Below are 16,415 nucleotides of genomic sequence, written 5' to 3'. Positions count from 1 at the left end.
TGAAAGATTATAAAGGCCGAGAAACGCCTGCAGATTACAGGATACTAAAGAGACACGGATACTAAATGCACTCTATGGGGCTGGCGCAGTGGTGTAGCGGGTAAAGCTGTTGCCTGCAACACCTGCATCCCACGTGGGTGCGGCTGGTGTCCCGGCTGCTCCACTCTTGATTCAGCTCCCTGCTATGGCCTGGGAAAGCAGCAGAAGATGGCCCAAGTCCTTGGGCCCCAGCACCCACATGGGAGACCTGGAAGAAGCTTCTGACTCCTGGCTTCGGTCTGGCTGTTGTGACCATCTAGAGAGTGAACCAGTGGATGGAAGATGTCTCTCTGTCTCTCCCTCTCTCTCTGCAATTGTGACTTTCAAATAAATCTTTTTTTTTTTTTTTAGATTTTTATTTATTTATTTGACAGGTAGAGTTACAGACAGTGAGAGAGACAGAGAGAAAGGTCTTCCTTCCGTTGGTTTGCTCCCCAGATGGCCGCAACGGCTGGAGCTGCACCGATCCAAAGCCAGGAGCCAGGAGCTTCTTCCTGGTCTCCTACCTGGGTGCAGGGGCCCAAGGACCCAGGCCATCCTCCACTGCCTTCCCAGGCCACAGCAGAGAGCTGGACTGGAAAAGGAGCAACTGGGACTAGAACCCGGCGCCCATAGGGGATGCTGGCGCCACAGGCGAAGGATTAACCTAGTGCACCACTGCGCCGGCCCCTCAAATAAATCTTTAAAAAAAAATGCACCCAATGATTCTGAAGGATCATAGACCAAAAAAATTACATAAAAGACATTTTTTAAAAGATTTATTTTGTTTATTTGAAAGACAGAGTTACAGAGAGAGGTAGAGACAGAAAGGTCTTCCATCAACTGGTTCATTCCCAAAATGGCTGCCAACAGCCAGAACTGAGTTGATCCTAAGCCAGGAGCCAGGAGCTTCCTCTGGGTCTCCCACGTGGGTGCAGGGGCCCAAGGACCTGGGTCATCTTGTTGTACTTGAGTGAGTGCAGAGGAGCACCACACACTGATAAGATATGGTGGTCCTTTATTGCCAGAGGGGGAGAACAGGCTCATGCCCTAAAGAATTCTCAAGCCCGGAGCCCAAAGGAACAGGGTTTATAAAGGTAAAAACCACAAAAACAGGAGGGGGGGATACATGGTTGCTAGGATGGGGAGGTGGGGAATACAAGGTTACTGGGGTCAATCTAACCTAAAGCCTATGTGAAACTAATACCAATTGTAATCTTAACAATATCAGTTACAATCTTAACAATTTCAATTAGGTTCTTGACATTAATCCAGGTATTGGCCTAAATCATATTGAAGTAACACCTTGACAGCAGGGACTCCATTTTGGAGCACCTGAGACTCCATCTTGACTCCATCTTGAGAAAGCACCCCCCAATGTGAGACTCTGGTCTGAAACTATGACCTAAAACAGACAGTAGCAGTCCATGACATCACACTAGGCAGAGCAGAGAGACCCCCTCGCATGCTCGCTTAAGATTAAAAACAGATAGGCTACCCCTGGGTTAATGAGAAGACTGTAATTTGTCTATGTCCTACATACGATTTAGGCCAATACCTGGATTAATGTCAAGAACCTAATTGAAATTATTAAGATTGCAACTGGTACTGTTAAGATTATAATTGGTATTAGTTTCACATAGGTTTTAGGTTAGCTTGACCCCGGTAACCATGTGTTCCCCCTCCCCTCCTTGTGGTTTTTGCCTTTATAAACCCTGTTGCTTTAAGCTTCAGGGTCAAGAGTTCTTTAGGGCGTGAGCATGCTCTCCATCAACAGCAATGAAGAACCATCAATTTTATCAATGTGTGGTGCCCTTCTGTTTTCACTTGCTCAGGTATAACAACATGTAGGGCAGGGACGAATTACAGTCTTATCAGTAACCCAGGTGCAGCCTGTTTTTTGTTTTTAAGATTTATTTATTTATTTGAAAGGCAGAGTGAGAGAGAGAGAGAGAGAGAGAGAAAGAGAAAAAGACAGAAAGTCTTCCATCCGCTGGCTCATTCCCCAAATGGCCACAACAGCCAGAGATGGGCCAATCCAAGGCCTGGAGCCAGGAGCCAGAGCCTCTTCTGGGTCTCCCAAGAGAGGGCAGCAGGCCTGGGGCATCCTCCACTCCTTTCCCAGCCCACAGCAGAGAGCTGGATGTGAAGTGGAGCATCTAGGACATGAACTGGCACCCATATGGGATGCTGGCACTGGCCTCACCTGCTAGGCCACAGTGGTGGCCCCACCTATCTGTCTTCAATCTTGAGCGAGCATGCGAGGGGGTTTCTATGCTTTGCCTAGTGTGATGCAGTGGACTGCTACTGCTTGAGTATTTTAGGGCATAGTTTCAGACCAGAGTCTCATGGAGGGGGTCGGGGGGGGTGCTCCAAAATAGAGTCCCTGATGTCAAGGTGTTACTTCAATCTTCTACTGCTTTCCCAGGCACATCAGCAGGGAGCTGATCAGAAGTGGAGCAGCTGGGACATGAACTGGCACCCATATGGGATTCTGATGCTGCAGGCTGGGGATTTAACCTACTGCGCCACAGCACTGGCCCCACATAAAAGGCACTGTTGGGACAATTGGCAAAATTTGAATAAGATCTGTATACTGATTATAGAACTGCATCAAAGCTAAATTTTCTGATTTAGATACTTTTCTTATTTTTTATTATGTAAGCCAATATCCTTATTTTTGGGAAATACTGAAGTATTTATGGGTAAAAGTGCATGATATCTCCAAATTACTCTCAAAAAGCTAAGAAAAAAATACCTGTGTCATATGTATAAAAATTAAAAATGACAAATGTCAATTGGTAAATCTGGGAAATGGGTAAACAGGAATTTTCTTATAGCTTTTTTGGCATTTTTCTGTAAACTTAAAATTAAGGGGGCCACTGCTGTGGTGTAGCAGGTAAAGCCGTTGCCTGCAGTTTCACATCCCATTTGGGCACCATTTTGAGTTCTGGCTGCTCCACTTGCAATCCAGCTCTCTGCTGTGGTCTAGGAAAGCAGTAGATCCAAGTTCTTGGGCCCCTGCAAGCAGCTCTTGGCTTCTGGCTTCAGATCAGCCCAGCTCTGGCCGTTTCAGCCATTTAGGGAGTGAACCAGCAGATGGAAGACTTCCTCTCTCTGCCTCTCTGTAACTCTTTTAAGTAAATAAATAAATCTTTTTAAAATGCGATAAAATAATTAAGAACAAAATTAAGTCACCATTGAGTCTAATCCTATCTCCACCATCTGCTACGGAGGTGATTTTAGATAAGCCATAAAAACCCATCAGAAGTTCTAGAAGGCGGCTATAAATAGTGGGGGAGGGGAGGGCCACGACGCCTTTTAAACAAAATAACTGCACAAAAGCACAGATGGGGAGACTCTGTGGGACCCCTCCCTGAGGTTCCCAAGCCCCCAAACTCGACGGCCGCGGGCGAGGGCAGGCTCCCTCCGAGATTAGAGGCGTCAAACGAGGACTGGCACACCTGCGCTGCCTCCCTCCTAATTCTATCGGAGCGAGGGTACTTGAAGCCCTCGGAGGCCCACCCGCAGTCTCTCCCGGCTCACCCCCTGCGCGGCTGGGCGCGCCGCGCTCTCCCTAAAGGTGGACCTCAAACTCCAGCAGCTCGACGTCTGGGCCAGCCTCCATGGCCAGGTCCCGGGACTGCTCGACTGGGACATGGGGAACGAGGCCTTTCTGGCCTTCACCACATCGCATCTGCCCGTGGCCGAGCAGAACCGTGAGTGCCGGGCCTGGGGGAGGGGCGTGCGGCGGGCCGGGCGCGGGTCGCGGCGGGGCCAGGCGGCTCCCCGCACCCCGCGCCCGCGCCGGGGCCTGGTTGGCGGGGGCGCCGCGGTGTGTGTGCCCCTGCCCCGCGCGCGCGCCTTTCGACTGGAAGCCCCCGGAGGACAGCCGGTCTCGCCGACCTTGGCGCCTTCCTCTCCGCGCCCGGAACGTTCTAGGGCTCCGCCGAGCCGCCTCTCCTTGCTCGCTCATTGGCTCCTCGGCGGCGCCATTTGGAGCGCTGTAGGCTCGCCTTGTTTTTCTCTCTTAAAAAAAAAAAAAAAAAGGAAGGAACGGTGTTGTTTGTTTGCATCTCCACCTCTTGATGCAGACTTGTGCAGGGCTTGCTTAGGGGACGGTTGGCCGTCGCCTTGTTGTTTTCTCCTCCCCTTTGACCCTCCACAGTTGAGAGCCGAGGTAATTATTCCAAAATTCGCGGCACCTGTTTGCCAGCGCGGCCGCTAAAGCCTTGGGTTGACTCTGCCCATTTCCCCTCCGTGTTGGGATCCCAATCTTTTGATTGTCTTCCCAGCTCCCACGGTTTTCCGGAGCTCTTTGTGTTGCTAGATGCAGGGTTGGTTGGTTATTTCCTGCAGTTGGGTAGCCGCCTATGGTCCACGTGTGTTCCCTTCTGCGCTGTCACTGTCCTGACACCTAAACCCTCCCCAGCTGTTTGCCATGGTGGGTAATGCCACAGGACGTTCCTGTGTGTTCCCTCATTCAGGGCCTCGCCTTGGCCTGCCACTGTCCTGGACGCTGGGTGCACCGGGAATGGAGGGGCGAGCCGGCACAGGCTGCTGTCTCCTGGGGCAGGCAGACAGTGCCTGGAGGAGCGGGTTATGTCCTATGTCTAACCTGTAATGGGAAAGGAAACATGGGATGGCACGGTTGGAGGTGCTCCCAGCTGTGGTGTTGCAGGGTCGTGTAGACCTCCACTGGGAACAGGATACTTGAGCAAGGAGTTGAAGGGGATGAAAGCCGTCCTGCTCCATGCCAGCGTCCTCGGGTGTTTGGGGAGCTGCAGAGAGGCCAGTGAGGCTGCATCCAGGCCATTGCCGAGCTCACGGGCTGTGGGTGCAGAGGCGTTTGTCTGCTGTGTCAGGACTTCAGTATTGACTTCACGTGAGGCACGGCTGGGAGGTTTGAAGCAGACAAATGATGTGACCTGGGGCCCCTCTCGTGAGCCTGCTGCCCACTATGTCACTGCGGTCTTGTCTTTCTGGTGTGAGCAAGGAGCCCCATGGTTTCACTTTGCATCGGGCCCTACAAATGACAACCCTGGTTTGACAAGATGTTCAGTCTGGAAGGATCCCCGTGGCTGCCAGCTGGAGGGTGTGCTGTCTGTGGGGGGAGAGAATGGCAGACCAGGTGGGGAGGGGCGAAGGCGGCCACAGTTGCTGGTGGATTGGATGCCTGGTGGAAGGAAGAGATCCTAGAGTGGCTGTCTGAAGCTCTTGGTGCATCAGGTGAAAGTCTGGCACTGCTAGAAGTGTTGAGTAGGCGGTTGGACCTAAGGGCCTGGTGTTCTGGGAAGAGGTGAGGACTGCAAGATGTAAATTTCCAAGCTTTGGAATATGGGTGGGGTTTGAGGAGTGAGGCCGGGAGGGCCAAGGATGAACCCAGGGGCATTGCATTATAAAAAAGATTAGGGAGAAGAGATAAGTAGGAAAAAATAAAGACCAGTGAGAACCAAAGCTATGGGACTGGTGTCCGGGAAACCATTCTAGGGAGGGTTCAAGGAGGGGAGAGACTAGTGGCTGATTTAGCATTCTGGAAGTCCCTGATGACCTTGGGGGGGGGGGGGGTGTAGAATGGAAAGCTGATCAAAGAGCTTTAGGGATGGAAAGAGAGAGGCTGGAACTCTCTAAATAAATAAATAAATAAAGGAATGGGAGGAGGGGCAGTGAAGATGAAAAGTATAAATTCTTCTTTCAAGGAATTCTGTCTCAAAATAGTGGTGGCCAGGTTCAGAAAGTGGGGGCCAACAAGTTCTTTTTAGTCACACGGGAGAATTAACAGCACATTTGGGTGCTGGTGAGAATAGCAACATTAAGGACACAGGAAAGAGGGAGGGTTCCTGGGACGTTGTCCCTGAGGGCACAGGGAATCTGCTGGCCAGAAAGACAGAGGCTCTCTCCTCGGATCCTGCTGAGGTCTCCGGTCCGCCGGCTTTCCTCCCTGTTCTGTGGCTTTCAAACAGAACCCTGATTAGGTTCAGCCCTGCCAAACAAGTGCTCTTAAGTCTTTGGTCCATGGGTCGGTGATCGTGGGAGGTCCTAGTCGGGGTGGGGAGTGAGTTAGCTGGAGAGACAGAAGGTGGCACATTCTTACGTGGTGCACAGACGAGGTTATGGAGAGGCTGCGGTTACTGGTTTAGCTCATGATGGAGAGGGACTACTTTAGTAGTGTGGAAGTGTTCAGGAAACAGCCAGGACTTAGGGCAGGAGTGATGGAGAGGGTGACAGTAAGCCCTTTCAGATGAGGGGGAGTGGCCGAGAGTTTAGTGGAGGACAGTAGCCGAGGAGACTTAAGTTCCCTGTAACAGGAGCAGTCTGGGGGGTGGCTGCACTGAGTGCTCCATGTGGGGCTGAGTGGCTGACAGCCGGAAGTGCAGGGTGATCAGGGGTTCTGTTTTCTTCATGATTCTTGTTAATCTGATTGATGTGAAGTGTTGTATTTTATTTTTTAATTGCTAATAAGGTTGAACATCTTTTAGCCACTCGGTACCCCTCTTTAGGAATGCTGATTTTTTTTTCTCACTTGTAAATTTGTTGATCTTTTATTTAAGGATTTGTGGGAACTCTGCATGTTAGAGAACTTTGGGTTGAATTTTTTCCCTAGTTTATTGTCACTTGTCTTCCCCCTTGGCTTATGGTGACTTTTAGTGTGCAGAAATTCTAATTTTTTTAAAGATTAATTTCGGGGCTGGCATTGTGGCAGGGCAGTTAGGCTGCCACTTGCAATGCCAGCATCCCATTTCAGGGTGCCTGGGATCTCTCTCTCTGTCACTCTGCCTTTCAAATAAATTAATTATAAAAAGAATTAAAAATGATCTTAAAAATTTATTTTTAGAGAGATTTTTCCATCTGTTCGTTCATTCCCCAAATGTCTGCAACAATCTGGGGCTGAGCTGGGCTGAAGTCAGGAGCCAGAAACTCCATCCAGGTCTCCTTCGTGGGTGGCAGGGACCCAAGTACTTGGGTCATCTGTTACTATACCAGGCACGTTAGGAGGGAGCTGGATGGGAAGCAGGGGAGCCGGGACTTGACCTAGCACTCTGATACGGGATGCCAGTGTCCCAAGTGGCAGCCTCCACACCAGCTGTCCATTCATTTTTATGTATTATTAAATGTGCATAAAAATGTATAGGTTGTTGGGGTCGGTGCTGTGGCGCAGTAGGTTAGTCCTCCGCCTGTGGCGCCCCATCCCATATGGACACCGGTTCTATTCCCAGCTGTTCCTCTTGCAACCTAGCTCTCTGCTGTGGCCTGGGAAAGCAGGTCTTGGGCAAGTCCTTGGGCCCCTGCACCCACGTGGAAGGCTAGGAAGAGGCACCTGGCTCCTGGCTTCGGATGGGCATGGCTGCTGCCATCTGGGGAGTGAACCAATGGAAGGAAGACCTTTCTCTCTGTCTCTCCCTCTCACTGTCTGTAACTCTGCCTCTCAAATAAATAAATAAAATCTTTTTAAAAATGTATAGGTAGCCGGCGCCGTGGCTCAATAGGCTAATCCTCCACCTTGCGGCGCCGGCACACCGGGTTCTAGTCCCGGTCGGGGCGCCGGATTCTGTCCCGGTTGCCCCTCTTCCAGGCCAGCTCTCTGCTATGGCCAGGGAGTGCAGTGGAGGATGGCCCAGGTGCTTGGGCCCTGCACCCCATGGGAGACCAGGAAAAAGCACCTGGATCCTGGCTCCTGCCATCGGATCAGCGCGGTGCGCCGGCTGCAGCGGCGGCCATTGGAGGGTGAACCAACGGCAAGGGAAGACCTTTCTCTCTCTGTCTCTCTCTCTCACTGTCCACTCTGCCTATCAAAAATAAAAAAAATAAAAAAATTAAAAAATGTATAGGTTGATTTGAAAGGTAACTGACATCTTTATTGTCTTTGTTTATTCAAATCTGTTATGTCATTAAATACTAATTAGATTTTCCCCCATTCTTTCATGGGTTAACTCCTATCTACTTATATATTTTTTAAAGATTTGTTTATTTGTAAGGTAGAGTTACAGAGAGAGGAGAGAAAAGGAGGAGAGACAGAGATCTTCCATCCTCTGGTTCACTCCCCAAATGGCTGCAACAGCCAGAGCTGGGCCGATCTGAAGCCAGGAGCCAGGAGCTTCATCTGGGTCTCCCACATGGGTTCAGGGGCCCGAGGACTTGGGCCATTTTCCACTGCTTTCCCAGGAGCATCAACAGGAAGCTGGATCGGAAGTGGAGCAGCCTAGACTTAACTGGCACAAATATGGGATGCTGGCACTGCAGGTGATGGCTTAACCCACTCTGCCACAGCACCAGCCCCTGGTTCTTACTGTAAATGCTACGGTTTTAATGCTGTTATGGAAGAACAGTATCAATTACTATGTTGTTGTATTCAGCAAACGCACTTTGTTGGTTCTAGTGATTTGTATATATTTGAAAGACAGAGAGGGCTCCCCTCTATTGCTTCACTCCCTAAATGCCCACAATGGCCAGGGGACAGAAGCCAAAGTCCAGAGTTGGGAACACAGTCCAGGTCTCCCACGTGGGTAGCAGGGGCCCAGATACCTGTCCTCACCTCTGCCCTCAGTCTGCTTCAGCAGGAAGCTGGAGCCGGAATCGAATGCGGGCGTTCTGGTGGGGGACGTGGGCATCTTAATTGCTGGGCCAGATGCCCACCTCTGTATGCTGCTTTTGCATGGTTTTCTGTGCTAATCATTTTTTCCTACAAATAATATATTTAAGATTTTATTTAGGCTGGCGCCGCGGCTCACTAGGCTAATCCTCCGCCTTGCGGCGCCGGCACACCGGGTTCTAGTCCCAGTCGGGGCACCGGATTCTGTCCCGGTTGCCCCTCTTCCAGGCCAGCTCTCTGCTGTGGCCAGGGAGTGCAGTGGAGGACGGCCAAGTACTTGGGCCCTGCACCCAATGGGAGACCAGGATAAATACCTGGCTCCCGCCATCGGATCAGCGCGGTGCACCGGCCACAGCACACCGGCCGTGGTGGCCATTGGAGGGTGAACCAACGGCAAAAGGAAGACCTTTCTCTCTGTCTCTCTCTCTCACGGTCCACTCTGCCTGTCAAAAAAAAAAAAATTAAATTAAAAAAAAAGATTTTATTTATTTGAGAGGCAGAGCCACAGACAGAGAGAGACACAGAAAGGTCTTCCATCCATTGGTTCACTCCCCAAGTGGCTGCAACAGCTGGAGCTGAGCAGATCTGTAGCCAGGAGCTTCTTCCTGATCTCCCACTTGGGTGCAGGGGCCCAAGCACTCGGGCCATCTTCTACTGCTTTCCCAAGCCATAACAGAGAGCTAGATCAGAAGTGGGGTGGAGCCGGCACCGTGGCTCAATAGGCTAATCCTCCACCTTGCGGCGCCAGCATACCGGGGCGCCGATTCTGTCCCGGTTGCTCCTCTTCCAGGCCAGCTCTCTGCTATGGCTTGGGAGTGCAGTGGAGGATGGCCCAAGTCTTTGGGCCCTGCACCTCATGGGAGACCAGGATAAGCACCTGGCTCCTGCCATTGGATCAGCGGGGTGCGCCGGCCGCAGCGGCCATTGGAGGGTGAACCAATGGCAAAAGGAAGACTTTTCTCTCTCTCTCACTGTCCACTCTGCCTGTCAAAAAAATATATATATACAAAAAAAAGTGGGGTGGTCAGAACTTGGACTGGCACCCATATGGGATGCCAGCCCTGCAGGTGGCAGCTTTACCCACTACAGCACAGCACCAGCCCAGGGACATCCTTTCGGACTGCCAAACCCTCAATAAGGACATGATTACTGCCTGACAAAAAACAAGCCTCCTCTGTAACGTGATGTTCGTGGGGACAGAACAGCGAGTTGGCTGGTGGTGCCATTTACTGAGACGGGGACGCTGCAGGAAGGAGTAGGAGAAGGAGGAGTTCAGGTCCAGCAGGGTCGAGTGTGGCTTGCTGTGGGCTACCCAAGCCCTGTCTCAAGTGCTGCTTAGGGGCCGGTAGAAAGCCTGGGCTAGAGGCCAAGGGTTGAGGACTCCCGAGTTTCTAGATGGTAACGGCAGCCACAGGCTCGCGGCACGTGGCTCAGGATGCTGTCTGTGGCTGAAGGAGAGAACGGGGCGGGAGAGCCCCCCAGGCAGGGCTCGTCTCTCGAAGTCCCAGGATGTCTTGACCGTCTGTGCTTTCTTTTGCCAGTTGCCAGGTACAGGCTTCAAATAGTCGAACCACCAAGGTTACCTCTGGAGAAGAAGCCCCATGCTGACAGAGATGGTGAGCGGCCGGATCTCTGCCGACACAGTTCCGTGGCCCAGGCTGGACGCCAGGGACGCCGACGCCCTTTGCTCTCCCCAGGTCCAGAGTTTGAGCCCAACCTGTGGATGTGGGTGAACCCCAACATCGTGTACCCACCGGGAAAGCTGGAAGCCCAAGGGGCTAGCAAGAAGAAGGAGGCAGCGGGCGCGGTCCCTCGCCCTCGGCTGCCCTGCCATCAGGAAGATGCCTGCTACCCCCGCGCACTGTCGCCTTCCTCCCCCGAGCAGTCTCCGTCGCCGAAGCACTTTTCATCTTCCCCCAGCAGCTGGGAGGTAGGGATTTCTGGGGTGGGGAGTAGGCAGGACGGGCACAGGGACCAGATGCCGGAGTTAGGGGCAGCTTTGGGTTGGGGAGCAGCCCGGCTGGCGGGCCTGTGCCACTGCCCCTTCCGGCCAGCACAGCCCTGAGCGGCAGCCGAGGAGTCAGGACCAGTTCCTCCTCTGTGCTCCTCTAGCTCACGGAAGAGGAGGAGGCCGAGGACCAGGATGACAGCTCCTGTGTGGCTCTCCCGTCCCCTCACAAAAGGGCCCCCCTCCAGAGCCGGAGGCTTCAGCAAGCCAGCAGCCAGGAGGGGAGGCTCTGGCCCCGGCCCCCTCTCAATTACTTCCACCTAATTGCCCTGGCATTAAGAAACAGTTCCCCCCGTGGCCTCAACGTGCAGCAGATCTACAGTTTCACTCGGTATGTGCCAGGGGGCCCGTGAGGAGGGCGGGGAGGGGCCGGGGCCCTGCTCTAGAGCCTCCCAACCCGCCCCCAGGCCCTGGGCTGCTGGCTCAGTCCCCCTCTGGTCTGAGAGCATGGGAGCTCACCCAGGGGTCTCTTCCCAGCTGGGTGTGTGCCCCACTCCCACGTACGGGAACACATTCACTCTCACATCCTCGAAACACGCCAAGCTTCTTGGTCACGCTTCCCTTCCCAAATCCCACTGGGCCTGGTGACAGTTGCTCCACGCCCCTCCCTGTCCAGATTAGCCAGTGTGAGATCTGGTTTCCCGAACAGCGATAGCATCCCACCTGCTTCTCCCCGGCCGGCGTGCCTCCAGGGCCGGCATGCACAGCCAAGAAGGGAGTAGGGGAGCTTTGCAGGCCCCCTTCCGGCAGTACAAGGAGGGCCTGCTCTTCAGGGGTGCCCCTCCCTGACCAGGAGCCCGGTTCTGCCTGTTTGTGCTGCGGGCATGGTCCTGAGCCCTTGGAAGGCAGGAGGAGAGTGAGGGTGGAATGGGCGGTGGGCCGGGCCTGCAGGAGGAGGGGGCTGGCACAGGTCAGGGTGTTGCTGTGCCCTCGGCCACCCGAGAGCGGCCTCGGCAGGACGGCACACTCGGGACCCCCCTCCCTTACCTCTCTCCTATCCACAGACAACACTTTCCGTTTTTCCGAACGGCTCCGGAAGGCTGGAAGAACACCATCCGCCACAACCTGTGTTTCCGAGACAGCTTTGAGAAAGTGCCGGTCAGTATGCAGGTCGCGGCCAGCGCCCGGCCCCGCTCCTGCCTCTGGAAGTTGACTGAGGAGGGACGCCGCCGCTTTGCCGAGGAGGCCCGCGCCCTGGCTGCCACCCAGCTGGGAAGTATCCAGCAGTGCATGAGCCAGCCAGGTGCGAGGCCGTGGCGTGCCTGCGTGGCGGGCTGAGGAGGGCCGGCCACCCTCACTGGAGGCAGAGTGTGGGAGCCTGGGGGCGTCTCCCATGAGGAGCAGGGCGGGGCGGAGGTGGTCTGAACCCTCTAGTGATACCTGCCTGAGGTGGGACCTTGATGGGGGGTGCACCAATGAGGGGCTAGCAGCCCTGCTCACAGGGGACCCCACGGAATGGGAAGCACGCTCAGGCGTGGTGTGCAGCCGGGACTCTTCCCGGAGCAGCTCAGCGCCTGCGTGGCATTTGAGCCTTGAGCCAGGAGAAGCAGATGGCCAGTGTGAGCCTTCCAGACTTGGAGGACAGCAGGTGCCGTGCAGATTCCTCTGAACTCTCCTTCTCTTACAGATATGATGCCCTTCCTCTTTGACCTTTGATGCCACAAAGCGAGTCAGCCCCTGCGTTATTAAAGTTGCCCCCAGCAGCCTTGTGTGGATATGTGTGTGTGGTCTCTGAAGATGGGGTGAAGGGCGGAGGTGCAGTTCCAGCTCGGGGTGGGGAGCAGCCCACGCGTGCTCCCAGACAGAGGCCACGCTTGTCTCGGAGGAGGAGAGTCCTCGCCCTTCGCCAGACCTGAGCGAGTGCCCGTTTTCTGGATGTTGAAGATAATCTTGGGAGATGCTGGCTTGTGGCAGGCAGCCCTGGGAGCACCACCTACTTGTTCAGCTAACATCGTTAAGCTGCTACTTAACGAACTCATAGGGCTTCAGGGCCCCGGGACAGTTGCTGCTCTGCGCTGTGGTTAGCTGTGACAGGGGTAAGGGCAGGTGGCCAGGCAGCGGGGGGTGGGGGGGGGTGGGGGGGTGGTTTAGGGGAGAGGCTACCTTTGTTTGGAATTTTGATCAATAAAGGATAATATGAAGAGCCCCTGCATGCCTGCCATCCAGCTTTACTCCCGGACACTGCCGTTTTGTTACAGGCGGGACCCGTTCTCCCTGGGTTATGGTGAAGCAATTCCAGGTGCTTTTCCTTGAAAGGACTGTTTGAACGTATTTTTACTTGAATACTGGTCATACTTTCCATCTTCCTAGAAAGTTGAGATTTTTTGGAAGGTTATTTATTTGAAGGTGGAGAGACAGATCTTCCATCTGCTGGTTCCCTCCCCCAAATGGCCACAACATCTGGGGCTGGGCCAATTGAAGCTCAGAGCAAGGGTATCTCACAAGGGTAGCAGAGATCCAAGTATTTGAAGCATCACCTGCTGCTTCCCAGGCTCATTAGCAGGGGCCTGGAAGAGAAGCCCAGAGTAGTCTGGCATCGAACTGGCACCCTGATTAGGGACGTGGGTGTCCTACCTTGTTGTACCATAGCACCTGCCCTGAGCTGAAACACCTGTATAGAAAGTTCTCGCCTGCCATAGTTATCATGATGTGTGGTTCCTACAAGAAAGGCAGGACAAGTACTTGACTCCTTGGCTAGTTTTGAACACAGAGTTGGCTCTCTGGCAGGGAGGAGGTAGTTCTTGAATTAAACAGGAATAGGGTACCGACGAGTGAAAGCAAGATGAGCTGCAGAGAGAAGTGGGAGGGCTGGTGGATGCTTGTGTTCAGGTTAGGCCATCCGGCTGCCTGTGGATGAAGAACAGGAGAAGGCCGAGGCTGGAGCCAGCTGGTGGCGTGAGCTGGGGAGAAGGGTGCAGAGAAGGGGACGGGCTGCAATGTGTGGGCGGTAGAGTCTGCTGGCTGGGGCGCAGGGGGGGCTGGGGAGGAATCTAGGCTGGGCTTGGGTAGAGGGATACAATTGGAAGAAGGGTGCATCCATTTGGGAAATATTGAATGGGGAGTCCCATGCACCACTGTGGGGGTGGTCAGCATGATGAGCCATGGAGAGGAGTCCAGAGCACAGAAGCAAGGCCTGTGGGGTGGGCTTGGGGTCAGAGTTGAAGCCGCAGTTGGAGATTGAGGGTATTACGGGGCAGTTAAGGAAGGGAGCTACAAGAAGTGAGGAGTTGCTTCTCCCTCCCTTGGGCTCTTGACATTTCCTCTCTCTGGGTAGGGAGCACCACATTGACTTTTGCTCAGTTGTAGTGGGGATGGGGGATGAGTGCGGGGGCGGGGGGGCGGTGAGAATTTGCATCCCAAGAGCCAGTGTCTTCCACATGCTGCTAAGTCTGATGCCTCAGAGTGAGTCCTTGGGACTGCTGTGGCCCAGCGCAGGGCCAGCTCGGGTCAGAGGGAATCCCACAACACCCCAGTGTTGCAGGATCATCCCATACCTTGCACAGGACCCCCTGCCCACCAGTCATCTGTGCCTCACGCAATGCATCGGTCCTCTCCAGAGGTGCCTGTGGTACCTAACTTGGGAATGGCTCCCTGGTATCTGCAGGTGGGGAGCTTGAAGTGGTCCCTCACCTTCCCTGTCCTTGTTGGTGCTCGGCCCTGACACAGCTTCTGCCTGGTACTGAGCCTGGGTCATGGTGGGAGCCGAGTGTGTGGTTGTGGCGTCTGGGAGCGCCAACAACAGCCTGCATCTCCTTTTAGCCCCCACGATGCTTATTGGTAGCCTGAGCCTTACTGTTGCTTAGCAACACTTTTATTTTCTATATCTGACTCTCCGCTCCCCCTCAGCAGAAAATCTGCCCTGTAACAGGCTGGATGTTTTTTTTTTTTTCAAGCTGAATTCTTTTTACAACATTTTTTTTTTTCTTCTGAAAGAGAGGCAGAGACAGAAAGATTTCCATCCTCTGATTCACTCCCTAGATGGCTGCAGCAGCCAACACCTGGCCAGGCTGAAGTCAGGAGCTTCATCAGGGAGCCCCAATATGTGGGCCATCTTCCACTGCTTTCCCAGGCCATTAGCAGGGAGCAGGATCAGAAGTGGAGCAGCTGGGACTCAAACCGGTGCCCATATGGGATGCCGGCATGACAGGCTACAGCTTAACCTGTTAATGCCACTGTGCCAGCCCCCTTTTTAAACATTTCTAAACCTGTTTCCTTAGTGTGTAAAATAGGGATAAGGAAAGTACCTGGAGAGCTGACTTGAACTGAACAAGATAATGGGAAGTGTGCAGTCCAGCATATTAATAGTGAAGGAGTGCTTGGAAGCAGGTTAGACAGCTGTGTAGATCCACACAGCATCTTAGGGTGGCTGGGGGGTGCGCTGGGCTCAAGCCGCCACTTGGAACACCCGCGTTCCGTATCCGAGTGCCTGGGTTTGAGTGCAGCTCTGCTCCTGGCTCCAGCTTCCAGCCGATGTGCACCCCGGGAGGCAGCAGGGGAAGACTCAGGTGTTTGGTTTCCCTGGGTTGACTTCCAGTTCCGCCTTCTCTGTCCTGGCCCAGCCTAGCTGTTAACAGACATGTGAGGGGCTAACAAGTGGATAGGAGATCTGTGTGTGATGTGTCTGTCAGCCTCTCAAATTCAACACTTTAAAGATTTATTCATTTGAAGAGTAGACAAGAGATTGTCCATCTGCTGGTTCATTCCCCAAGTGCCTGCAGCAGCCGGGCTGGTCCAAGCCAAAGGTAGGGGCCAGGAACCCCACCTAGGTCACCTATGTGGGTCACCACTTCCCAACTGTGTTAGCTGGATCAGAAGCAGAGTAGCCAGGACTCGAACGGGTGCCCTAATATGTTTCAAGCAGCCGGCCCCCAGATAAACATTCTCCCCCTCTTTGTGATGGCTGTTCTATTTGAGGAGTAGCCTTCACTTCCTGTCCACTTACATACTGTTTCATGCCCTGTGAAGTGGCAGCTGAGACCCGGCTGCCTCCTGCCTGCTCTTTGAAGCGTGGTGCTACTCCTGAAAGTGCAATCCGTGTCCTACTAGAGCAAAATGCGCCTTTAAAGAAAGAGCTGTTTGCTGGTCTGCACGTTTCTGTGACAGGAAATCCTCACGGCCACTCTGCCCCCGACTCTCCCCATCCCCATCCCTACCCCCACCACCCGGTCTCCTGCCCCGGGCCCCCGCCCCTTCCGTCTCACCGTGCAGCAGGGAGTTAGCAGTGCTGGGCCAGGGCTCACTGGGCACGACAGGCACCCCAGGGGGTGTGGTGGGCATTGGCAGTCAAGGCCCTGGGGTGTCAGATGTCCCTAGTGCAGGAGACAGGCCTTCACCTTTAAGAACTGACCCAGACCGCTGTTTATAATGAGCTCAGCCAAGAACTAACTTGGTGTTCTACCTAAACAAAATGCTTTGTGGCATCATTCACTATACACTGAGTTTTCCAGGAATACAGCTTTTATGTGAAGTGAAGAAAGATGATACTTTTTTTGGTTTGGAAGTTTACTAAGAGCTGTTTGCCATTTTGGGAAATCAGTTCACCGACAGCAAAGCTATTCTGGAGTTTTAAGTCAACAACACCTCACCTGTGTTACTGTGCGTATGTGCGTGTCTGGCGTGCTCAGAAGGATCGTGTGTAGAAACATGCACTTTTCTTCAGCTCTACTTCCAAGGTAGTCAGTGTGAAGTATTCTCAGTATTTGAATATCATCTGTTTAAGCTATTCCCTGTAAGTACATGGAAATTTCCAGTGATCTCAGTTTTTAAGTGTAGCTTATCCATTGCTACATTTTACTTGAT

General features: G+C 53.4%; 1 protein-coding gene across 3 annotated transcripts; it reads left to right on the top strand.

Moving 5' to 3' along the window:
* The first annotated feature begins 3,326 nt into the window (after positions 1-3,326).
* Positions 3,327-12,664, top strand: FOXR1 (forkhead box R1). Of its 3 annotated transcripts, XM_008250488.4 has the most exons (6): positions 3,332-3,737; positions 10,150-10,224; positions 10,306-10,538; positions 10,721-10,947; positions 11,621-11,859; positions 12,244-12,664. In XM_008250488.4, exons 1-6 carry the CDS (start codon positions 3,677-3,679, stop codon positions 12,270-12,272), a joined length of 864 nt encoding a protein of 287 aa, XP_008248710.1. In that variant the 5' UTR covers positions 3,332-3,676; the 3' UTR covers positions 12,273-12,664. The 3 variants fall into 3 exon arrangements, with proteins under 3 accessions (XP_051693675.2, XP_051693674.2, XP_008248710.1); XM_051837715.2 differs by having other exon boundaries at positions 3,327-3,737; positions 10,150-10,538; positions 11,621-11,714; XM_051837714.2 differs by having other exon boundaries at positions 3,330-3,737; positions 10,150-10,538.
* Positions 12,665-16,415: the final 3,751 nt, after the last annotated feature.

The sequence above is a fragment of the Oryctolagus cuniculus genome, chromosome 1, assembly GCF_964237555.1.
Source record: "Oryctolagus cuniculus chromosome 1, mOryCun1.1, whole genome shotgun sequence".
Lineage (NCBI taxonomy): Eukaryota > Metazoa > Chordata > Mammalia > Lagomorpha > Leporidae > Oryctolagus > Oryctolagus cuniculus.
Note: the sequence above shows the minus strand (reverse complement) of the source record. Positions and strands in the feature narration are given on the sequence as shown.